This window comes from Synchiropus splendidus, chromosome 8 (genome assembly GCF_027744825.2).
Source record: "Synchiropus splendidus isolate RoL2022-P1 chromosome 8, RoL_Sspl_1.0, whole genome shotgun sequence".
In the NCBI taxonomy this organism is placed as follows: domain Eukaryota; kingdom Metazoa; phylum Chordata; class Actinopteri; order Syngnathiformes; family Callionymidae; genus Synchiropus; species Synchiropus splendidus.
In genome coordinates this window covers 22,178,873-22,204,804 of record NC_071341.1, presented here as the reverse complement: position 1 = coordinate 22,204,804, position 25,932 = coordinate 22,178,873, and the positions used below count along the sequence as shown (strand labels likewise).

Genomic DNA, 25,932 nt, shown 5'->3' with positions numbered 1-25,932 from the left:
CGGTCAGCTCTATTGGTGTCATAACAGTTCACTGCATAATGGTTTTAATGCAATTCCAATGCTTTCAGAAGTACCTGGTGCTCCTGTTGAAACGGGCGCTCCTTCCACCGTCTACCAGTCAAGGTCATTACGATGCAATTCAGCAGCCACTTGTCTAAAAGTCATTCTCAACGTTTATTTCCACCAGTGCTCTTCAATGGTTGTTATAATGTGGTTTACATTCCACAGAACTGTGTGCCCTGACAACCTCAATTTAGCTGCGATGAGGTCTTTTACAGCATTTCACGAGCAGTTAAGACTTTTGATGACCATCGAATGGTTGTGATATGGAGATGATCGGATTAAAAACGAAGAAAATCTGACTTAACTGCTAATTTAAGGGTCTGTGTTTCCCATCTAGATGGATTTGACATTGCGAAAAAAAAACAATTAGGTGAGGATGTGTTTTTCTTCCAAGTGAAGCAGCCAACAGGCAGCTTCTGAAACAAAAAAGCTGCCTTCCCTCGTCGGCCAATTAGCAGCTTTAGCGAGGTGCGGTGACACTTATCTGCTTTCATCTTTTGTGTGTATGTTTTTTGTGTTAGAGAAGCATACTGCTTTTTAATTGTGCAACATGTGTACTGCTGGAGCGTGTGCCGCAGTCATGGGTCTGTTGTTAAAATTCCACCACTCCTACACAGCAGATATTGGCAATGTGGACTTCCAGCACTGTCCGTAGTGCAGTTGCACTGCTGCATTTTATTGAATTATACGCTTCTGACCTTAATCTTTCCCCCCAAATTGGATTTATTATTAACTGTGCTTAAGCAGTTACATTAGATTAATTCATGTGGCGAGTTCTCAGTATTCTAGTGCAGTAATGTGTTGCCTGTTAATGAAATAACCTTTTCTTTCTTGATCCTGCAGGGCAAGACCCCAGTCCAGTGACCCCACCCTTGTATGGACACGCTGCATGTGCAGCAGTCTCCTGCAACTTAAAGCTCGACGGCAGCATGGCAGGATGAGCCTCAACCAGCGATGATGATGGCCAAGAAGCAAGATGCCCGGACACCCACCTACAACCTGGTCGTGGTCGGGCTGTCTGGAACGGAGAAAGAGAAAGGCCAGTGTGGCGTGGGGAAGTCCTGCCTGTGTAACCGATTTGTCAGGCCGAGTGCGGATGACTTTCACCTGGACCACACCTCCGTCCTCAGCACCAGTGACTTTGGTGGGAGGGTGGTCAACAATGATCATTTCCTGTTTTGGGGAGAAGCTGGGCGCACACTGGAAGAAGGACCAGAGTGTCGTATGAATGTGGTGGAACAAACTGAATTTATCGATGATCAGACATTCCAACCACACAGAAGTACGGCACTGCAGCCGTACATCAAGAGGGCGGCCTCCACCAAGCTGGCTTCTGCCGAAAAACTGATGTACTTCTGCACGGACCAGTTGGGCTTGGAACAGGACTTTGAGCAAAAACAAATGCCTGAAGGCAAAATAATGGTGGATGGATTTTTACTCTGCGTAGATGTTAGCAGGGGAATGAACCGGAGTTTTGAGGACCAGATGAAGTTCGTCACCAACTTGTACAACCAGCTAGCCAAAACAAAGAAACCTGTGGTGTTAGTTCTCACCAAATGTGATGAAGGCGTTGAGCGCTACATTAAAGACTCGCACACGTTCGCCCTAGCTAAGAAAAACCTCCAAGTCGTAGAGACATCTGCACGCTCAAACGTCAATGTTGACCTAGCCTTTCTGACCTTGGTTCAGTTAATAGACAAAGGTAGAGGAAAGCCCAAAATCATCCCTTATTTTGAGGCACTGAAACAACAGAGTCAACAAATTGCCTCTGCAAAAGATCGGTATGAGTGGCTCGTGAGTCGATTTGTGAAGAGTCATAATGAGACATGGCCGGCTACGAGTCGTCGCATGCAGTCTGACCCAGAGTACAAGGACTATGTTTTTCTTGAGGGTACTGCAAAAGCCAAGAAACTGTTCCAGCAGCATGTGCACAGACTTAAGCAAGAGCACATTGAAAAACGAAGGAAAGCCTATCTGGCTACTCTCCCGCAGGCCTTGTCCACACTCTTGCCTGAGTTGGATGAGATTGACCACCTCAGTTGGTCTGGAGTTCAGAAAGTCTTGGAGACAAAAAGAGAGTTCACCCAGTGGTTTGTGGTGCTGGATGACACGCCTTGGGAGACTACACAGCACATTGATAACATGGACGATGACAGAATTCCACAGGACCTTCTTGAAACTCCTGCTGCTGAAGCCATATACGAGACACACCTGGAGCAGCTACGCAATGAACGCAAACGGGCTGAGATGCGGTGGGAGTTCAAGGAAAAGTTGAGCGTTTCTCCATTCATTACTCCTGGAAAACCATGGGAGGAAGCTCGGAGTTTCATCATGAATGAAGACTTTTATCAGTGGCTTGATGAAGCTGAATATCTGGATATTTACAACAAGCACCAGAAGGAAATCATTGACAGAGCCAAAGAGGACTTCCAGGAACTCCTTCTAGAATACTCTGAGCTTTTTTATGAGCTGGAAGTTGACGCCAAGCCGAGTAAAGAGAAGATGGGAGCCATTCAAGAGGTTTTAGGTGAGGAGCAAAGGTTCAAAGCCCTGCAGAAGCTTCAGGCGGAGAGGGACGCCCTAGTTTTGAAACACATTCACTTTGTCTACCACCCAACAAAAGACACTTGTCCCAACAGCCCGCATTGTGTGGACACCAAAATTGAGCAGATATTAGCTTCTCAATACCCGACACGCTATGCTTCTGACAGCTCCAGGCTGGAAGGAGGGAGGGCCGAGCGGATCAATCTGGTCATTTTGGGGAAAGATGGACTAGCAAGAGAGATGGCAAATGAGATCAGGGCTATGTGCAGCAGTGATGACCGGTACGTTCTGGACGGAAAGATTTATGAGCTAGCCCTCCGTCCGATCGAGGGCAATGTACGCCTGCCAGTCAATTCCTTCCACACGCCGACCTTTACACCTCATGGTTGCTTATGTTTGTACAACTCAAAGGAGTCCCTCTCCTATGTCGTTGAGAGTTTGGAGAAGATCAGGGACTCGACGATAAGTCGCAGAGAAAGAGAAAACAGTTTGTCACAACTCCCACTGTCTCTACTTCTTGTGACGAAAAGAGGCGTTGGTTCTATCGGAGATATTGGCGTGGAGACGGCACAGACTCTTATACAGCAAGGGCTGCACGTGGCAGGGAAGCTGCAGTGTTCCTACTTAGACCCTGCCTCTCCTGGTGTAGGTTACGGGCGTAATGTCAGTGAAAGGCAAGTCAACCAACTGTTGCGAGGTCTGTTAGAAACAAGACGAAGCATAGGCAGCTGCTCTCCTCCCCTACCACCACCTTCCTCTGCCTTCAGAGATCCACAGACCCAGGTCATGCTCGAAACAGACCTAAAGATCGTCATGTGCCTCATGTGTGGAGACACGTATGATCTTGACCAACTTCTTGCCCCCTTTCTCCTGCCACAGCATTGTCGTCCTGTTTCTAGCCTTAACAGTGGTACCTCTGTTTTACTAGATCTCAATATTAGTGGTCAACGACAAACTATTGAGCTCTCCATTCTTTCCTTTCATTCTTCGTTCGCTCTTCGCAAGACAAAACTTGTTCATGGCTACATTGCTGTGTACTCAGCACGGCGCAAAGCATCCATGGAAACATTATGCGCTTTTCTGTGTGAGGTCCAGGACATCATACCAGTTCAGTTGATAGCAGTAGGTGAGAGCCAAATGGAGCTATCAGACTCTGAGTCAGCTAGGGAGCAGATCAGCCAAGGCGAGGAGCTTGCCCATGAAATTGAGGCCAGATTCAACACGGTGATCTGTGGACACGGTGGGGTGGTAGGTGGGCTTCATAAGATAGATATGTTCCAAGCTTTTCTCAAGGAAGTTGTGGAGAAGCGCACGATTGTGGAAGCCACACACATGTACGATAACGTGGCTGAGGCATGTACCAATGAAAGTACCAGTCCCCGCCACGGCTCTCCAAGTCCGGTTAACATTCTGATGGACTCGGAGGATGACATCGACCCATCACCTCCGTACTCTACTCTCAGCTCCCATCTGGGGAGCTTTAAGATACCAGACCTGGAATCAGGTGACACTTTCTCAGTCATTTCTGAGCTAAGCGCCTTCGAGAGCAAGTTAAACAACAAGGTCCCCCCACAAGTCAAGCCCAAACCAGTCCGTAAGGTCAGTATTAGCCATTTCACGGATCAGCACGTCGGCACCAATCGTCGTTCTTTACCTCAAGCTGTCACGTGGGCTCCTGGTAGCGATGGTGGTTATGACCCTTCAGATTACGCAGAGCCAATGGATGCCGTGAGCAAACCTCGACTTCCCGAAGAAGAGATGATTTACTCTGTCCCACACGACAGCACGCAAGGCAAGATCATCACCATCCGGAATGCCAACAAGGGTCACTCCAACGGGAGTACTGGAGGGAACGGGTCGGACAGTGAGGCTGACAGCAGTTCGCTGGAGCGCAGACGGAAATTGTCTGCCATCGGGGTGAAGCCCAAGCTGTACAGAGACAGATCCAAACGGCTCGGAAAGTTCAGTAATTTTAGGACGAGCTTCTCGATAGGCAGCGACGACGAGATGGGGGGCCCACCCAAAGCCAGTCTTGATGATGGGGCTCAAAAGGACAATTCCATTGAGGAGAGTGAGGACCCGAAAAGAAGAAACATCCTGAAGAGCCTGCGCAGAAACACAAAGGTGGGTGCACTTCTTCTAACTTCTTCTATAAAAATTTCCTTCAAATAAATTGAGACCAAAAGTTGATTCTGTCCTGTGAAGAGATGAAAGTCAGTGCTTTCTACCCTAAGATGTGCCTTTGAACATAATGTACTGCTCATCAAAAGTACCATTAGTTCATCAAATTTACTGCCAAGTGTTTTTGCCAGATAAGCTTTTATATTCAAAAGTTGAAAACAACTAATGAGTCTGAATTTTCCTGCAGTCCAAAATACTTCTGAAGTTCTGAAGGCCTCTGTGCCACACTTTTTACTGACTCCCCAGTGGGAGCCTTTTAGACAAGCTCGATCATCAGAAGAAAGAGGCCAACTATGCTCTCTAACAGGAACCTCTAATGAGAGGGGACGCGGCATGTTTGTGCACAACACTGTGTTCACATCAGCCTTTTCAAATAAGAAAATAACAACTTTGGGTTTCCTCACACCTTTTTTCAGTACATTGTTATAGTGTCACCAACCGAAAGGGACTTGGGACCATGGGTAGCAAGTTAGCAAGCCCATTAAAATATGTAAAAAAAAAACATGAATGAAAACACGAATGAACTGTTTTGCATCAATTTGCGAACAAACTCTATTGACTGGTTTACTTTGGTGTATTTCTGAAGAACCTTGAATCCTTTTTACTTTCTTTTTACTGATAATTCATCTCAACAATCTTTTTTTAATACACCCACGTGTTGAGCTTTTCCCAGTTCAATATATGTCGGGAAAATATGTGGACCACCAAACATAGATTCTTTTTTCTGTTGTTATTTCTCAGTTCAGTGTGAAGGCTTCGCATAGATGAGAGAACATATCAATAGTAGTGTTCAATATTAAAGTAAAAATTACATTTTTGAAACTAACTTCCCATCATCGAGTTATCGTGCAGTCATTGGATTGTATTCTAATATCTATGCCATTTGTCCATTTCCCCTCATTTTAATCATGTTTTTGACATTCTGTGTTTCTCTTTAAAGTCAAGTTTTGCTGTCTTAAGTGACGTTAATGCGCACAAACACTCGTGCCGTGGTCTTTATAAAAGGCGTGTGCCTGTTAGAGTCTTTGACCTGACACTGCCGGGCTCATCGCTACGGCATGTCGCTCATTCACATATGCTGTTGAACAGAAGGTGCAGCTGTGGATGATTTTCTCGTGCATCTGGGATAATTACGGAGCATTAAGTAGGTTACAAACGAGGGATTGGTGATTACGGTAATCAAACATTCAGTTATGATGCACAGGTATTCGCAGGAAAGCTCTATAAATCAGCGGCAAAACAGACGTAATATCAAAGGTTGTGTATTCTTAGCGCTAACCTTTCTGGCTAATGGCTGGTGGTAATCATCATCACGCTCAATGTTGTGTCAGTGTTCTTGTGATGAAGCGGCTAAATTAAATCTCTGACAGTGAGGTGATTGTCAGGTCAGACTCCTGTCCTCGCGAGCAATACATTGGTGAGTGGTGGAGATAAAAGGATTGAAAGTCAAGGAGGCCCGATTTCTAACCCGTGAATGTAATTCAGCACACAGGAGGAGTGGGTCGATGATTATTAAACTTTGAGTCGGGAAGTGGAAACGAAGACAACTCGAATGTAGAGTTATTTACGTGAACAGCGGTTTCTATAAAGCAGTCTGAAAGTAATCCATTTCCAAGCTGCTTCTGCCTGCTCCCCTTTTTGTGTAATCGTTCTTGTTATCCGGTCGATTCACAGGATGGATTGCAGAAGTGAAAGTGGTGTGTTTACAAGAAATACTTTCAGGCTTCTGTGAAAGTCTGACTCTGGTTTTGAGGGTGATTTTATTAAAATCATTGAGGCTGCATGCTGTTGTTACTCATCCTATGCCACCGGTGCACCGTCACGTGAATGGTGGTCACAACTCCATATTGACATAGTGGGCACTTTCTGCTTGAGTCCATTTTGAGCTACCACCTTTGCCTTCCTTCCTCTCTGAGCAAGAGGCCGGAAACATTTCCCCTCTATCTCTCCCGTCCTCTCTCTCCTCAAGGTTTTTTTTTTTTTTTTTTTTTTTTTTCGAATCTTCTCAGCCGGCAAGTGAAATGTTTTAAATTCCTCAGTCACCTAGTTGTAGTCGAGTGCCCTCATCTTTGAAGAGGCTGAGACAATCACAGCATACACACAACAACACCAGGGAAATATAAAGGAGTTAAATATCACACACGACTAGTTTCCTTTCTAGTAGTTTAATTTGAGGTTTTGTGCCTATTGTAGTGGGCTCTGTTTTGTCTCCTCAAGCTGCCAACACTTCCTGTGACGGAAAGTGAAGCTCAGAATGGAAGACAGACACAGACAGACACAACATTTCGACGAGATGCTGGTAAATTATGAGCTTCTATGAAAAAGCAGCAGATTTACGACTGATCGGATCAAAACCCTTCAGCTGTTGTCTTACAGTGTCAAATATATTTTCACCGCTCTACAAATCAGCAGAAGCACGTGGTTTAAATGTGTCGGATTTGTGTCAACATTGGGGAATGTCAGGGAGAACACAAGGAGGCGGGAGATAAGAAGAGATGTGTCAGTGGTCAGTCATTTTATCCTCATCCTTTATAGCTAAATTGATGAAGTGAAGTAAATAAGTCAACAATTTTAAGCCGGATATGTTCGAACTTTCACCCAGTTTAATTTGCTAATACTTCAAAAGAAGTCCAACAAGTCTTGTGATGAACGTAAAAGTAACCGTCAGAGTGAAAATTACTGTAACCGAAAATGGTTGGATGGAAAACGGTTATAGCATGTAGCATGCTATATTTATAGTTAAAATACCAATGCAAGATTACAGTTAGGTGCGTCATGATGTGTCCTCTTATCTGTTGTGCTTATCAGAGGTCGGGCTGTAGGGGCTGAAGCCAAAATAAAAGAGTTGGCGCTACACTTCTCCGGACGAGGAGAAACTCTTTGGCTACCTATATCTGTGATTTTGTTCTCTTGGTTTCTTCTCAAACGAACCACAGGTGAAGGTTTGAATGACGGTCAACTAGTAAATCAAGAGCTTTGGCTTTTGGCTCAGCTCTTATCGAGCCTTCTGTTGAACTCCATCCTCCCCTCACCTTTACGTGATAAAATAATCCGGTAAAATAGGTGAAAAATGTAGGAGCAAAGCCATCAGACTGCACGTTAAAATCCAAGTCTTCTCAGGCTTTGTGATGCCATGCTTGCTCCCGTGATCACTTCCACAAGAGAGATTATTTAAGCATCCACCAAAATATTTAGTGTGCAGTGAGGCTGCTACCAGGAGTGGAAGGTTCATCACATTCTATCTCTAATGAGCTCTCCTCTGCTCTGTCTGTCAGCCCCGTGTTACTCCCACAGACTACGTGCCCAGCCAACCATTCACCCCTTGTCTCACCACCCAGCCTTGCCATACTTGTGCCTTGGGGGGTTCTGATGGACTACTGGAGTTCCAGGCCTCCGGGCCTTTCAAAACGTCCACATCAGACTCCATTAACAATTACAACTGCTGTGCCGGCCGCACAGAGGGGCGGAAAATTGGGGTGAAATATGGGGGTTTAAGACTTTAAGGGCGCGTGTCTATGATGAGGTAGGGAGAAATGTGGCTAAAGAGAGGTGAAGGTACAGATGTGTATCTTACTGATGCACAGGAGGGAGCTCAAGATGGAATGTGTGATTGCTTATCAGCTGGCCTCAAAAAGGAATGTGCAGGGCGACTGTGTTTGGGTTTTACGCAAGTATAAACCGGCCAAATCAAAAAACAGGGTTACATTGTCGGGCAAGTATGTCTCAACATCAAGCCAAACACCGGCCCTCAAGTGACATCTTCTATTCTAACTTGTTTACACAGGTTTGTTGTTCAGAAACTTGTCTCCAAAAATTTTGCAATTAGAGTATGTTATTAATGACAACGTTGATAGTCATCTCTCGATGGTGCCGTAAGACATGGTGGATTAGTGTGTTGCTCTCCTGCAGATATTGCCTCTCTGTGGAAACCAGTGGTGACGTGGTAGTTTTGTGTGAACATAAAATCAAGATGTTAAGTGGGTTTGTAATACCCAGTACACTGATGAAAAACAGCAGCTACAAGGGCTGGGCAAGTATGGCAAAAATGAAAATCACGATAAATTGAATCTTCTGTCTCAGTTTTTGTTAATGCACTCTTATTCCAATCCCAAGTCGTGTTAAGAGTTAGAAAAAACAATGTTATTTTTACTATTATTTATACTCAAGGTTCCAGAACAGCTTCTGTCAATAAAAGTTTGGGGCTGTAGAAGAAAACCGAGCTGGATCTGGAATAAATACCCAGCATCCAACACCCCAGGATGACTAGTGTCTGCATTCTCAGTGGAACAATGCTGAGCATCTCTGTCGTAGTTAGCAGAGAGCAGCTAACCGCAGTTAGCATGAGCTACATGGATCCAGCAACCAGATACTATTTGCAGATACTACTCAGGTTCATGTATGTATGGCCTCATTTGCACTGGCAAATCACCGCTCAGTCTCAATGAGATGTAATGTGACTACGATGGATGGGATATCTGTGCGTCCATGAAGCACAACCATCAGTACACAAGTCCACATTTCAGCTCTGACCTGTTATTTCTTGGCAATTTTTGTACAATCCCGACTGGAGTCTGAGGTTGCTAGTGAATGTGGTTGTGACTCAAAAAGAGAAAGGGGGACATAACAAAACAATCACACGAGACAGCGGGGATTTTTGCTTTCTTTTTTTGAAAGTTTACGATAGCTCTGACAAAAAGCCTGGAAGCAGAGTTAGAAGTGGCAGAGTGGAAGATGCTCAGGTTGTCATTGGGAGTGACGAGAAAGGACAAGATCAGAAATGAGCACTTCAGAGGGACAGCTCATGTGGAAACGTTTGGAGACAAAGACGGGCTCAATTATGGCCGTCTGCTCTTTATTCTGGGATGTGAAATGATTTGCTGGCTGTCACAGATAAAATATACTTCAACGATAGTTTGTCATAGCGTTAGATTTACCTCTGAAACAGTGGTGAGCATCGATCCGCCTGTCCTCTCTGTCGCTTTGAAGAGTCTGAAAAAGATTTTCACATTTCAGGTCTTTGGCATTTTCAGATAATTACTTAAGTCCACCATTACTTCCAATGCATGAGTGGATGACAAGCACATGAAGCCTTTGTAAAAGTTGTGCATCCCTCTTCATTTTTCAGAAAACCAGAGCCAAACCCAGATATTCCATCTCCAAGCCCATGGAGAGCAACTACTTCGGAATGCCCCTGGTCAGCGTGGTGAGTCCCGAAAGGCCGATCCCAGTCTTCATTGAGAAATGCATCCGCTTCATTGAAACCACAGGTGAGTGGCTGTTTGGTTTGTCTTCATTCGCCTCGGTTGTTTATATACATTTTGTTCTTTTGGGTGTTCCGGTGTTAACCACATTCAAATTCTTTTCAAAGGCTGCTTCTTCTGTTTGTGCTCTTTGATTTTCTTTCCTCTGCATTTCCTCTTATCTTAATCCGCCTCCCAAGTGGGATTGTTACCTACTTTGGTCCTCACCACTCAGAGTGTCACTCTGTCGCCCCGCTTGAATCCACACACAGCTTTTGTGCCAGTGTGTATACACTTCCCTGCTTTCTTTTGTGCATTTTACACATTTGATGCCTTTTGGCTTTGTGGTTATAGTTGAATGGTGGTCTTGAGCTCTGCCGGCTCTCTCACCACTCAGGGGAGTCACATAAGCATAAGCAGTATTTCCAAAACCTCAGCGCAGTGCATTCTTTTTGCTTAAATTCTCTTGAAACTTTGTGACGTTAGACATCGTAACCCAACATTCCGCTTGCTCGTTGGTAACCCCAGGGTGACTAAGCTTAATTATTTGTGTATATGTTTCTAAAAGGGGATAAAGGTTGTCGCCTCAAAAACCGGTTTGACACCTGTGCTATAGATGATTTGCAGTTACTGTACGTTCACACCGAATGTGAATAGGCGACACTTGCACCCGAGTGATTGCTGGTTTCCACCCACCAAAGTGACTTTCAAGTCTCAAGTCACGTAAAAAAAGTTGGTCCATCTGCTTCATGCAACTCTGAAGTCAACATGTAAACGCCACCTGAAATGCCACCATGGCTTTGTTTTGACTTCACATGTAAATTGTTTGCTTTTGTCAGTTGAATTGCATTTTGTGTGAACATACTTGCTGTCTTTGATGCAATTTTTTCCATAAAGCCACATGTCTTTAGCGGTAGATGGATATGGCCAAAGGAACATGACACTGCCATCTGGTGTCCTGGATGTCAAACCGTCCAGCATACTCATTTGATTCTCTCAAAAACTACACCAACAGGACCAGCAGCTAGATTTTCTTGCTCTCTCCTTGTGTGACAGCCTTTTTAATTGTGTTAACTGACTACTAGCATTGTTGGAGTTTTCCTTCAGCATGTCTTATCCAGTCTTTTTTGTGTGTTCCTGCTGTTGTTTAAAGCTGTATTTGTGGATTACTGACACCTGACAAAACATGCCCTGCTTTTGGCTTCATGTGTCAGAAGCTGCCAGGAGGCTTCAGCTCAGATTTCTCCTCACCGTGTTCAGACAACTGGAGCAGCTACTCGTGCAGTGGAGGAGCACTAGTTCAGTGTGTGTTTGATATAGTCACCCACAGGAGAAAACGCAGTTGTGTTCTTATTCTTAGAAACTTCTTATCGGTCTTAATTCAATAGTTCCTTTCAGCTTCTGTCCTTCTCTGTCCTTGTTTTCCTTCTGAGTCACCTCTCTCCCCGCCCCCCCGCCTCCATGCACACTTTCACCTGTCACACTTGATTTCTTTCATCTTCCCACTAACCTTTATTTCTATTCCTCCTCCCGTCTTATCGCCCATCATCAATTCTCACTTTTGCTATTCAAGCCACTAACTCTCAATTGAGAACGGTCTTTCTGTGCGCGACTGTGTGTGTTGTGTAGGAAATTGAAAGAATGTTTCGGCTTGCTCTTCATCAGCGTTGCTATTGTTGTGCGAATGCACAGAAATAACTGGACACACGCTGGGACCCCAAGCGGAAATGAATAACAATGTGTAATGAAGTTGGACTGCGGTTGTTGTGAGTCTGTGTCTTTTCTGAGCAAGTATCTGCTTTTTCGATCTTTGGCTATAATGGTACAGGAAATTATGATATAGAGCTGAGACTATGTCTGGCCGTATAGTGTGAGGCGATAATGAGTGACGTTGGGATGCTGGTCCTGAAGCATTGACCCACATCCTTCCCTTCCCGGCGTATTCCCAACAATAACCTTGGCTCCCCTGAACCATCACGTTTCCCTGTTTTCTGTCTCAACGTGCATGACTTTATCGTCTGGGACAAGGGTTCTTTACCTTTTTGATCTCAGGGCACACCTTTCCTCTCTAGATTTCATTTGTGATCAATAACCACATTCAATCTAGTTACACGTAAACAAACCAAAACCTTGTGAAATGACATGAAGTCATGTGATCTTTGCAAAGATATTTGTCATCGAAAAGTCCAACCAGCAGAAGAACCAGATGCAAGTCATATTCTTCAATTTACTAAAGAAAAAAAGACAAAAATATACTCATATCAAATTTATTGCCATGGTCAGTGGGGATCTCACCAACTAGGAAAGTGCCTCGGCGTAAAGAGTCAATAAAATAAAATAGAATAAAATATAAAATAAAGAAAATGCTTGATGCATACTGTTGAGAAAATAAAATGAATATAATAAACCATGTCTAAATATCATAAAATGAAAAAAAAAAATTTTAATTTTATATATTTAAGTGCAAACTGTAAATGAAAGTATTGCCATAAAATGTTCATATTCATTTTCAAAACTGTTCCAAGGTGCTTTCATGACCGATTATTACCGTTGGGGGCACCATCACTTTCTTTATCATTTTTTTTCTTTTCAAGAACTAGTTGAAGAACATAGTTGGTAATTATCAAAGATTTGCAGCTGTCAAGTCAATTCAGTGATTCACTACTGCCACCATACGTGGCAAATGTATTAAAACTGAGCGTCTCATGGCCCAAAAGTGAAAAACAAAAAAACATTTAGCGGCCCTCCAGGACGCGCTCGCGGCCCAACCATGGGCCCTGGCCCTATCGTTAAGAATCACTGGTCTAAGAGACTGTGGGGTTCTGAGGTTTGTGTGCTGGAAGTACGTCTGGTTGAAATGTCCGTCCCATTGGTCCATTTTCTATCAGCAGTGAAGACCCCCAGAAAGCTTGATCTCTGCCACTGGTCCTCCCAGAGGTGTCGCATCTTGACAAGGTGCCTTCCCTATTCCAAGTGTCTCCCATGTGACTGAGCAGGTCATCACAGGACAAACTCCATCTTTTTCCTGAAACATGAATTACACATTGACCCAGATCTTTTCAGTTGTGGACATAACCTCAGGACAAAGGGCAAGGGAGCCTGTTTAACTTTAAAATACAACATTCTGACTTGATAAATTAGACCAAAACAAGGCTTCAAACTGGCCTCACAGACACCCGCTGCTTCGCTGTCCTCACTTTGAGATGTGAGGCGTGATCAGCAAAAGACCATGGTGATGGTGAAATGACCTCTTGGTAGACTAGACTCCCAGCGAGCCAAAAGCCTGCTCCCTCCTTCCTTCACTCATGAAGTAAACACAGGATACTTTAACTTCCATCAACCACAGACCTAGAGTGGCTCATCATGGCCCTGCATAGGACAGAGGTGCCAGGCTGCTTTGCTAACAGCTGAAACTTTAAGTGGTTAGCATCAAAACACAGAAACTGTTCTCTTTCACTTCTTCATGAAACAAAAACACCCATCCGCTTTTTACAAATTCCATCTGCATCTGCGTTTTTTGGCCTATTTATTTTTTGACATATATATTAACTTTGCTTCCTGAAAACAGCCTTTTGGACAGCAGTAATCTAGTTTTTGTTAAACTTCAAATCAGTGTTGCTTTTCAGTTCTTTCCGGCACGGGGGACCCTTCATTTTGCTGTTTCTGTCTGTGATCCTGGGGTCAGGTGCATGTTTCTGTGGTCTTGTTTGAGTTACTGTGTGCCTTGTTACTCTGAATAACGGGTGTGAAGGAGGCATCTTGTGTTGTTTTCATGCACACTGAGCAAGGAAGGAAAGAAAAAACAGTCGGTCTAAAATCAATCCTTGGTGGCTGCTGTTATCTCCCTCACAGCTTGGGTGCAGTAGTGTGTACCACTCTTGGGTGCCGCTGTGATGAATGCGTCTTAGCGTATCGAGCCCCCATAATGACGTGAAGGGCAGCACCCGGCGACGGCTCGTCTCTGCGGTGAACGAAAATAATCCTTCAGGCGACTGACCCAGGAGAGGGTGAAATCGGTGCTGATGTCGGATCAGCTGGAGCGACGCTAGACAGGGAAGTGTGGCAGCAACACATCTATAGGGCAGTTTCCCGACTGTGGAGGTTCACAGCGACACTGGCGATGAGGTGTTTGAGGTGGAGTGTGGAACTGTCTGAGCAGAACTGTCTGAACTCAGAAATAGTACAGGAGTGTACGTTGATATTTTGACAAAGGACACGCTTTTTTGGTCCGTGTTAAAAACTCTAAATATTAAATAGAATGAGTTGAGTCCTTATAATAATCGAACCGAGTTGTGTGGTGTGCACCCAGTTTTTTTAAGACGACTGATATCTTCCCTTGTTTTCTTGTTTAAAGCAAATGGTCTCATCCCCCTCTGCTATCTCTCTTATCTTAATCCCTTTATTTTTCTCCTGCTTTCATCGGTCTGGCCTGTCCACTCCCCCACTCCCTGCCTCGTCCTTGGGTGCGATTTTGCCCCCATCCCTCACTCCTCCCTGTCTGTCCTCCGGTCCCTGTTTTTCCCAGTGTCTGGTTTGAAAAGCTTTTGTGGATAATTGATTGGTAAAAGGAGAAGATCGATGCTGTTGCCTTCACTGAAAGCTCCTTCATTTCCTCCCCGCCTGTCTCTATTTTGACGAACGCTGTTGCCACTCCTTATCTCTCTCCCAGCCTTCTTCTGTAAGAGCCAGGAGAACCATAAGTAGATTTTATTCTGTCTGTTTTTCCTTAGGTGTTGTTGTGTACGTCGTCCCAGTGGATGTTGTGTGAAGGTTTTGGGTCGCAGATCATCTAGTAATGGCTTCCCATTGACTTAAAAATACACTGCAACCTGTAAATTTAAACAACCTCACGTTACTGTTCATGGAAGAAATATTATAACCTAGAACAGCGGTACGTTATTTGTTAAGCTAGTATGAGATACAACTGTTGTCATATTCTATTTAAGTTGTGTTTAGAGGAACCATTTTAAATTAATTAAAATTAAGAACCTAATGGGAAGGAAAAGTCAGAATACAGTGAATGTTTTTAGAAATAAATATTGTGTGAGTGGTGTGAAAAAGTTAATCTGGGGAAAAAAACTGGACAACAATAATATATGTTCACAAATAAGTCAAGTCTTCATTTTTAGAAAAATGGCAAAAGGAACATAAAAAAGAAACAAAATGTCTGAAGCATGGTGTGTTGTGAGTGTGTGTTTTCCTTATTATTTTCAACACATAATCCTATTCGGAAATAAAAGGACTTCCACTCTAACTTAATTCTTTTGAATTGACTTAAGAAACATAAAGATATTAATTGGAATTTAATTCAAATCGCAAATTTAAATCACACACTTCACAATTCAAATCAATCCACTGACAACGGAACCAGTGATGGTCGTATGTGTCCCTATAATGCACTTGGACCACTCTGTCTCACAACTAACATTCACTGAATCATTTGAACTCTCATCATTTCTGCTGACACGACACCATGGAAGTGCTGTTGCTGTTTCCTTGCACCGAACCCTAGGGGGCGATGTTAAACTTGAGAGGGTATTTCATATTTAATCCTCTGATTTTGATCATTCTTGTTGAAGGAGACGTTAAAAAGCACAATTAAAACTCCCATTCAATTGTTCTCAAGACGAGATGGAGCCACTCCTGAGTGAACAGCCGGTGGAAGACACACGGAGAACTGGAATACATTATTATTGTGTTGTACAATTGGAAGCATCCAGCGAGATAAATGGGTCCGTGCCGCCTGTTTTTAATTATTCACTCATCTGTTCATTAAAATGCCTTTGTTCTTCAGGCCCCCAAATTTCATGCTCAGGCCCCGCTCCTGTTAGTGTGGAACGCTACCGTTTGGAATGCATGACCTTTTTATCAGGCGTAGATTTATGGCCCTGAATACAGGACATCCACAACCTGCTGCGCAGCATGTGCTAATTAAACATATTCAGGCCGACTGGTGAATTCTGCGTCAAAATAAAAGAGGTGACGTTGAGCATTTTAATGGCCACCAGAATAGATGAGTGTGTGTGACTTGCTAGTATCCTCGCCATCTGGGCCTAACTGGACTCGACCAAAGTGTTTTACAGCTTTAATAGTGGCTGGTAATTGTTTGTTTAGAGAGTGGGGGGACGCTGCCTGGATTAACAGCTTTCACCCGGCCTGGGTTCAATACGGCACCATTTTGTAGTATCTCCGAGACGAGATGCTGTAAATTGTGGTATTTAAACATGTCTTGTGTTTGTGTCTCGTCCAGGTCTGAGCACCGAGGGCATCTACAGGGTCAGCGGGAACAAGGCTGAGATGGAGAGCATGCAGCGGCAGTTTGATCAAGGTATGCAGAGGCCACAACTAGCTGTTGGTGCCCAGTTATTGGGGCTTCACCGGTGATACTTTTCCCTCCTGGGGCCTCCATTATGTGCTATCCTTTGGCCGAAAATTGAATAATTGTGCTGTAATTTCCGGACTATAGAGCGCACCAGAATATTAGCCACATGAAAGTTAAGAAGGAAAACAGATCTTGTTCATACATAAGTTCCAGGTGCAGTCGTTTAAAAAAACGTTTTTCTACACTAGTTTTGAAAACAGGGTCCAGCATCGAGACTGAGGAAATAGTGGAAACAATAGGCGTAATACGGAGCGTCTTGATTGATCCATGCTGCTCTCACAATAGACAAGGTGCAGCTCTCCATCCGGGTTCGAACCCGACTCACTTTTGTTCATGTCGGACTTTTGAGCCAAACGCACTTGGTCTGGAGACATCTTTTATTCTCATTAAAGCCCTCAAAATGCGCTGTTTTGGCCTGTGTGCCCAAAGTTCTGACACTGCTGGTCTCAGCGGCTGCGTCATGATTCCAGACCTCCAGGAAATCGACTCTGTTGACGGAGCTGTGGACACACATTTTCAGGGCTTTAATTGTGAATAAAAAGCCTCTGATTTAATCTGATTTCAGCCTGTAAAAATCCATATATTAGCCGCGCTGTTGTATAAGCTGCAGGGCTCAGACCACGAGAAAAAAAGTAGCGGACTATAGTCTGGAAATTCTGGTACATGGAATTGTGAAGGTGTAGAGCAGGAGCATTCGGTGGCCGCTCTGGGAATCGATCCAAACAATAAGGTTTGAGGTGTGACTGATGTTGTGTGTGTGCAGCTCAGGCACGTGTCGTGCGTGCAGAAGGTCAGGCGTGATGTGAACCTACATGTCTGCGACAAGCTCACCTCCCCTTAATTAACCAGAGCGCATTAAATCCGCTGCCGGAATTGGCTCCAGCTTCCTTATAGACTGCATGGCCGTCCGCAATCTTCCACCTGCCATTGTGTGTTTGTGCGCGAGTGTGAGCCCATGCGAGTGTCGATCAGGTGAGGCCAGTTAATTACCTCCAGATTGGTTTGGTTAATGAAGCATGCTGCCGGCGAGATGGATGGCGGTGAGGACGACCCATTAGTGTGTGTGGAGGTGTGTGTGTGTCCACGTGTGGTGGAGCTAATATCCAACCCAAGTCATCAGAGTGGAAGCTCACCGCTGAACCCCTGTGAGCCGGGGGCCCCGGGGACGCGGCGGCGGCGGCTCCAGATGAACGCGCGGCGCCGCGCAGGTGCCTTCTCCTCACACCAGAGATGTCATTAGCGCCCGTTCAGAAGTGCTCTCCAAGTCAGGATCATTGTGAAGAACTGGCTCCGTCTCCTTCCAACGCTTGTGTTGAACAATTATCAGAAAAGTGCTTTTTTTTAATGAAGTGTCTCGCTCACTCAATTCCTCAGAAAAGTCACAGTCGTGCAGCGCTGCTCTCTCCACTCTGCTCAAAATATAATTGCTACTCCAAATCCTCCAAACAGCAGATGCTATTGATTGTTGCTCACCAAGCTGCCAAGTCAATTACATTTGTGTAGAATTAAACTCACATTCAGAATGTGACTGGAGCTGTCAGTGATGTGTAAATAAACAGAAGCGCGTTTACAGTTGTTCAAGGATTTGATGAGGTTTTTTTTTTCCAGCTAATGCTAAAGGCCCTTCATAAAGGCGGCAGGCTCATGAATAGCATTGAATCTAGCAAACTCATTAGAATTTGGACTCAATATAGAGCGTTTTATTGTTTATCTTAATGTGCTGCATCAGACTTATTTAAATTAATTGGGTTTCTAAAGCAAAAGGGAAGCAACCATTCACTGTTTTAGTATTTCTACAACTTCAGTTGTACAGTATAGAAAAGACTGTTTTTGCATTGAGATGATTTGAAGTTATTCTAATGTTAGGCACAGACACAGTTCACGACAACGATGTTGATCTTACTGGAAACATGAACGCAACTTCTGCACCTCTTTTGTTGAGAGCAGCTGATAACAACATAGAAACAGGCAAAACAAAGTGTCATGGATGAGTTGATGTGCTGGACAAAGAAGTCTGTCAAAAACAAGTTGAGTGTTGGGACCAAACTTAAGTTTTCAAACTGCCTTCGTTCGCTCTTCCCAAGTTTCAGTTCAGGGGACTCAAGCTGATCCACAACTTCTGCCTCACCCTCAATTTAACCCCAAACAAAACTAGCATCATGTGCCTTCTTCTTCACTGTCAGCGAGCATGTTGCACTGCCACCTATAGGACTGGCATGTGTACTATGTTTTCTACTTGTTATCATCACCTTACATACTGAAGCTCTGACCTGTTGGGCCGTGGCTATTGGTTTACCTCACTCTCAAGCCGATTGAACCAAGAGTGAAAGCTGTTGGCGGGCACACATTCGTAGAACCTGAGTTACATATCCCGGGCACTTCAGATTTGGCTGCGTGACAGAGTCATTAAAGCAAGTGTTTTTTTTCGATTTAACAAGGACAAAAGTGCTTCATGTAACACAAATGTTTTCATGTACCTGATGCTGTTTTTTCCTCAGACTTAGTACAAAGAAATGATTTTAAAAGCTTTGAATAAAGCAGCCAGGCGACGATCATTTGAAGGCAAAAAGCTAATTATTCCAATTGTTAAAGCCTTTTAAATCAAAGGGGATGAGTGAACTCATGTTTGGTGTTGTTCGCCGTATGTGTTGTGGTGACAACCCTTGTTCTCTCTCGCGCCTTCAGATCACAACCTGGACCTGGTGGAGAAAGACTTCACCATCAACACCGTGGCTGGAGCCATGAAGGCCTTCTTCTCCGAGCTGCCGGACCCTCTGGTGCCCTACAGCATGCAGGGCGAGCTGGTGGAGGCCTTCAGTGAGTCCTCTGCTCTTCTCTCCTCAAATATTTTCTCTTTATTGTCAAGTTTAACAAGCAACCCCTGCCGTCCAAATCCACTCATGGAGAGAATTGGATTTGCCTCCCAGCGATGATGTGGTGAGCTGTGGAGAAGAGGATGAGTTCAGGCTTCCAAGTTGTGGCCGTGCGATCAGGCGTCGTGGAGGAGCGCACATTTGTGCACGTAAAGGTCCTAATGTTTACCAATAGAGACAAACAGCCTTGTGTTTGATAAACACGGCTGCTCCGCGGAGCCGCTCTCCGGCCTGTAATCTGCTGGAATTGAGATTTAAGGCGTAGCTTAGTCTTGCATTGCGCCAGAGAGATTTAGCTGTGGACCGCAAGGCTGCTGTCACTCGCCACTCTGTGTGTGTGTCTGTTATTTTAACGTCTCCAGTGAGAGCCTTCAGCCGTGACAAGGACCTGATAAAGCTTCCGCAGTCTCTGCCGCTACAGAAGTGGAGAACACACACTTTGGAATTGTGTTGTGCAGTGGATCCCCACCGATGGTCTTCATGGTGGAGGCCTTTCAGCTGAGAAGATGCAGGATGTGATGTTTCGGTCCGGTGATGGATGTGCAGCGGCGGAAACCGGAGCTTGTGAAACGATTCCGCCTCAAATCTGTTTTTGATCCACACTGACCTCATTGTGGGAATAAAAACTCCGATTCCCTGATTGTAAATCATGTTTGCGACGTGGTGGAGAACATCTGCTGTTCTCCGTGCTGCTTTCTGCTCCACACACACACACACACACACACACACACGAGCACGCACATGACGTCAGATTCTGACTCATTCCCTGCTGCCATCAGGCTAAACACACCCTGCGTGTTTTGGTGTATAGCTCTTGTACTATGTAGGACATCGCACTGGGCGGATGCTTTTCTCGACAGGAATGTGTATGCAGAACCTCTTTCCAAAAAACATGACATATATGTCATCGAGCAACTCCAATCTCAACACCTGGCCTGAGTTTATTTTGATTGCGAGGCTGTAAAATGGTGAAAAGATGTGTTGCTAGTTAGTGTGATGGGAGTTATTCAGCATTCAAGAAAACCCTATGACAATTCTCATAACAATAACAAACATTCGATCCTGGCCTTGTACTGTTGAGTTTTCCTGCCACTCGATAAGACTTTTTTTCTAGTTGGGGTGGTCTTCTCCGCCTCCTCACTGGAATAGCATCAGCGTTTGCCGCATTATAAACACTCAACTTGCTTTTTTTATCGATCATACAGGAGTTATTGTGCGGCGAAGTCAATTGACCCATTTGCCGACGACTCTCCTCTGTATCTGGGTATTCATAGCGCCAATGTGCTGGGGGTTACCATAGTAACCAGGGTGGAGCCCCGGTTCTTAGTGTTCAAATGGTGTTTGAATCTAATTCTAGTGGATGTGAAGTGGCTAGCTAGTGAGTAATGGCTAGTGATGGACCAGCGTGGCTTCACAAGACAGTGTCCTTACTTTCAGAGCTCAGTAGGTGGCGCTGTTGGTTTAAAAATGAGGTGAAGTTCCATTGAAATGGGTGTTCAAATCCAAAGACTTTAGAGCAGAGAGCGCCATAGAGTGGGCTCTGAAATGAGGACGCTGTTTCATGAAGCCTCGTCGGCCCGTCACTAGTAATGACTGGTCTGTGACATGGTGTCCGTGTTGTCATTGTGGACTTTTCCTCCATAACCCGTCCACAAGTTGTGTATCGGACCAAGTGACAAGCGCCTTTGCTGGATTCCTCTCGCTGGTTCAACTTGTTTGAGAGGAACAGAGAGATACAAGGGAAAGAAAACGGCTCATGAAATAGAATTCCTGCCATAGTTGGGTCTGATTCCTGGAAGTGAATGGCACAAATCATTTCGTGGACTTGAAAGCGCCTTCTGAGCTGAGACGGTGGCGTTTAAACAGAAGTGCAATAGCTTCATAAGACTCAGAAATATGTCGTGAAATATGAAGGCGGGATTGAAGCGATGCCACCTTTTCACTTTATAACAAGATGTTGCAACTCATTGCAAGTCTTTAATGCACTTTTTTCAAAAGTTGCTGAAGCTATTATTGGGGTCCCTTTTCCAAGAAGCGGCTTGACGGTCGTGTTATGTGTGAGTTTCCAGGCTGCGTCCGCTCCTCCTCTCATTCCCTCCTGTCCGTTGTGCTTTCCCTCCCTGTCCATCCTTATCTCCTCCGCTCTCCATCCTCGCCTCCGATTCTCCTGATCTTCTCTTTCAGCCACTCTCCTCCCGCCTCTAATCTGTCTTCTCTCTCTGCCACCGTTCAGAGATCAACGATAGGGAGCAGCGCTTCCAGACCATGAAGGACATTCTCCGCCATTTCCCCAAGGAGAATTATGAGGTCTTCAAATATGTTATCAGCCACTTGAACAAGTAAGTAAGTGAGTGACGTGTCGGAGGCGACCTCTGACTCGCGGGCGGATCACAAGACCCTCTTATTTCTCTGCTCGAGCGACGTGTGTTTTACTTTACATTCCGGTCCTGTTATCGACCGAGTGCCGCCTCTATCGAGCTCTTTTCGTTCATGTCGCTCGACCGTCATGTAAGGGCCGAACCCTCTGAGTGGTGATTGACAAATATGTTCCCGTTTCTCAGGATGTCTGGGTCCTGCTCGTAAACAAAGAGCACAAAAACTCAAACCCGTGATTCAGATAGTTTTGTGTTGAGAGCGGCTGGTGTCTGCGTGTGTTTCAACTCTGGGGCTGTGATGTGAGTGAGATTTCTCTGTGGCTCTCGGCCAACCTTGTGCCTTTGTCCCTTCAGGGTGAGTCAGAACAACAAGCTGAACCTGATGACCAGCGAGAACCTGTCCATCTGCTTCTGGCCCACACTGATGCGGCCGGACTTCACCACCATGGACGCCCTGACCGCCACCCGGACCTACCAGACAATCATCGAGAGCTTCATCCACCAGTGCGCCTACTTCTTCTACAACCAGCCGCTGGCCGACGGCCTGCCCGGCTCCCCGACCTCCACCCTCTCCGGGGGAACCTCAGCCTACTCCTGCATGGCCGGGGGCTACTCCTCCTCGCCCACGCCCTCCCCGACCCCCTACGTGCTGCCCGCCACCCCTCCGGTCATCCCGCACTACGGCCCTCCCATCCACCACCACCACCACCACCATCACCTGCACCACCACCACCAGTCCCCTCCTCACTCCCCACCTCCCACCCCGCAGTCGCCGCTCCCTGCCCTTCTCCCACCCTCCCTGCACCCCCACCTGCCCCCCACGGAACAACACACACTGTGAACCAGGGATCAAGGGAACCGCAGGCAGGATGAATCATCAGATTAAAGAGAGATTTAGGGATTTAGAGAAATAGATTTTGAAGTCCACAATGAAACTGAAGAAGATGAATGAAAAAAGCAGCAGAGGAAGTTGGAGCACTGACATGCAGTATGTACAGGGAGAGAGCGACTCAGCTGGGAGACGGAGGCGAGTGTGCCCCCTAGCGGTTGTGTTCAGAAACGCCTCAGTCTCACGTGATCTGAACGCCGCAGCCTGACGGAGAACCAACGTTGGTCAGCAACAGGAAACAGCGCCTGGTATCAGGGAATGAACTGAGGCAGAGGTCACGTGCGAGGAAGTGTTTCGACTCACTGGACAGGATGTCACAAATTCTTGTGAGTCACACGGTGGCGGTTTGCCAAGCACAGAGGAGGAACCCAACTCACCCGACCTGATCTGCTGGGCTGCACATCTTCTTGTCCTTGTGAACACTTGAAACGACAGGTTTTTTTTTTCCTTCTTCTTTTTAGTCTGCCTCATCTGACAGAGTGGTGGAGTGTCTGGCCGTCTGTCTGTCTCTGTGGTGGTCTCACCAGCTGCAGTTTTCCTTCTCTGGACCTCGATTTAAAAGCACTTTCCCCAGCACTTTGAAGGCACATTTTTTTTTTTTGAATGAAGCTGCCTCGACGTGACCCCACGCGCCAGCTTCATTAACGGATCACACCACTGACATCTAGTGGGAGAAACCAATACTGCAGCCGTGTTTTCCACTGCAGATCGCTTCCCCCCGCTGCTGTTTCAGCACCGAGTGGTGACATTTATTAGTCTGAGCTCCCAGCGACTGTGTCTGAAGACTGGAAGTCAGAGTTCCTCAGCGCCGTCCCATCGTCGCTGCTCCTCGGGTGTCACCTCCAGGGGTGTAAACCACTCACCTGATGCCCCAGACTGTCGCTCCTGCACCGCCACACCTCCCATTCCCAGTGGGCCCAGTTGGCTTCGGAAGACTCGGCCCCCCGGAACAGACAGTCCATTCATCCGTCTGCATGACTGGAGAGGAGCATCGCAAATTCCTGGGCCCGGCCTGGCGTTGCCGTGGAAACCGGCGAGCCGGTCCTCCAGGATCGTTTCCCAAACCCACATCCAAGTGAGCGCTCACACGGGCGTTTGTGCTTGTCTGAGCGTGCACGTGAACTTTGCTGGCCGGGGTCACATGACGCTGGATCTCATGAAGACGAGTCCGTTGACATGGCTCCTGCAACTCCACGAGACCAACGGAGTGTGTATGTTTGAGGCTGAGATGCGAGCGAGCGAGCCGCGCTGGGCAGGCGGCCAGACACCAGCATGATCCAAACAAACGTGAAGGAAAGGAATGTGCTTCTCCTGGCGGTCACTACCCTGCTGTTAGCTCATCCAGATCACACACTGATCCTCAGAGAAAGTGTGAGAAGAGAGACGGAGGGAGGGAGGGAGGGGAGCGGAAGGCAGGGAAGGGGTGAATGGGATCATTATTTGGGAGAGGAAGGAGTGTTGACCACTGGTACTTGTGTGTGCGCCGTTCCCCATGTATATCAATGTGTTCATACTGAAGCGACTGTGAGGCAGCCAAAGACTGGAAAAAGGGTTGAGGCAGAAACGGGAAGTAAAGTGTAGAAGAACAATTCAAATGTGACTTCGGTGCAGCCATCACGCGGCTGTTTTTTTTTTTTTTTTTCATGGTGGCAGATGTCTGTTAATTTAAAACCAGAAACAAGCAAACTATATTCAAATGTATTGGTATGTCGCGGGAGGGGGTCCAACACTTTGCCCTTTAGTAAGTGGTGAGAAAAAAAAAGATTTTTTTTATGTTTTATTTTATTAATTAAAGTGTCAAATGTGTTTTTTTTATTAAGTATTTTGCGTTGAGACAGCAGCCCGATGTAATGCATGATTTCTTCCCCACCGAGGAAGAGGGCTCCACCACTCTCACTATTTAAGAGATGATTAAAGAATAAAAATAAATGGCTGGGTGAGGGGGGTGAAGAAATGAAGTACTGTAAAAAGGATAAGGTAACAGAAAAAAAAAAAACAAAAAAAACTGCTGAGTAACTTGTCTGGACGGGAATGGTGTAAACAGCAAGGCCTTATGTGATCTGTATCATAGTTAATAAATGAAATCTTGTTTAAAAGATGCTGTTGGTTTGGGTCTGATTGAACTCCGGATCCAAGTGTCCAGTCCTAGAGCAGTTCTGGGTACTGACCACAGCCCAAGGTCAATATAGTTCAAGAAAATCATTTTTGGTTACTGGAATAAGAATAAAAAAATAATTGCTTTTATAAAACGATAACAAACTGCGTTGTCTGTTTACAAAATGAACTAAATTGTAGCCACAATGTCCTTCGTTTTCATCTGCATTTCATAAAGAAGCATTTTGAGATGATTTAAAATCTATTTTGGCTGGCTGTCGGTCGAGCAGAATGACATCACTTGTGTCGATGACCTGACATGACAACGCAGACGAGTGTGATGGTGGTTGTTGGGCAAAAGCCTCATGTTTCCAAAGTTGATGCATTTGAAATTGTTTTTTTTTACTGACTATTTTTCTGACCTATTTCAATCTTACTTCTTGTTCCACTACCCCCCCTATTGAAAGAAAAACAACTAAAACTAATAAAAACTAAACTGCAACAAAGCATTTTTCCAAACTGAAACTCGTGAAAACAAGCCAGTCCACTCTAAAAACTCATTAAAACTCAATGAATTTGAAAGACAAAAACTAAATAACAACGAAAACTAATGAAAAATCCCAAACTATAATGACCTTGCTGGAGGCTTTTTGAGCTGGAGATGGAGGAGCTTGAGCGACCGACATGGTCCTGGACTCGTTTTTTATTAGGTCTTGCAACAGGTCTGGCATCTGGAGATTGCTGCCCCCTTCAGGTGACATCAGATGGAGCACAAACATGGGCTCTTCTCCAAGATCCACCTCCCTCCTTGGTTGGACCTTGACCTCCAATGAGGGGTCCAAGTTAGTCCTCGCCTCAGCTCCAAAGTATCTTCCCCTCAGAGGTGGTGAGGCCCCACAAAGCTTTCACGTGACTGGCTCAGACTCGCAGGTGCTCGGAGGGAAACCCTCTGTCGGAAGACTCGAACAAGACCGGTGTCACCAAGTTCCCATCACTCAGCAAACTAAACACTGGTGGTTGAGTGCTCTTCACTGGAGTGTCGCGTCCCTTTTCCCGCGCTCCTTCATGTGGTTCTGCATCCTCTCATTCTGTCAACCACGTGAGCCTCTCCACCACCAGTCAGATGGTGGAAGCAGCTGAGAGTTTCTCACACTTGTTTCTTGTCCCTGCAGACTCCGCAGGGCCTTCTCTTAAACCATGACCTTTACTTCTAAAACAGATGAAGGTCCCTGACTCACTGAAAGCCTCAAGAACTTGGCTCATGTTGAAGTCGGGGTTTCTGCGGCGTCTT

At 45.5% G+C, this 25,932-nt stretch overlaps 1 protein-coding gene across 2 annotated transcripts in view; it reads left to right on the top strand.

The window, feature by feature from the left end:
- arhgap35a (Rho GTPase activating protein 35a) overlaps positions 1-25,412 on the top strand; it is a 57,413-nt gene extending 32,001 nt beyond the window's left edge. For both annotated transcript variants that reach the window (XM_053873423.1, XM_053873424.1), the window contains exons 2-7: positions 907-4,731; positions 9,914-10,055; positions 16,279-16,356; positions 19,096-19,227; positions 21,517-21,622; positions 22,013-25,412. In XM_053873423.1, the coding sequence (XP_053729398.1) occupies positions 1,018-4,731; positions 9,914-10,055; positions 16,279-16,356; positions 19,096-19,227; positions 21,517-21,622; positions 22,013-22,499 (4,659 nt within the window). In that variant the 5' untranslated portion in view covers positions 907-1,017 and the 3' untranslated portion in view covers positions 22,500-25,412. The remainder of the gene's footprint in view (positions 1-906; positions 4,732-9,913; positions 10,056-16,278; positions 16,357-19,095; positions 19,228-21,516; positions 21,623-22,012) is intronic.
- Positions 25,413-25,932: the final 520 nt, after the last annotated feature.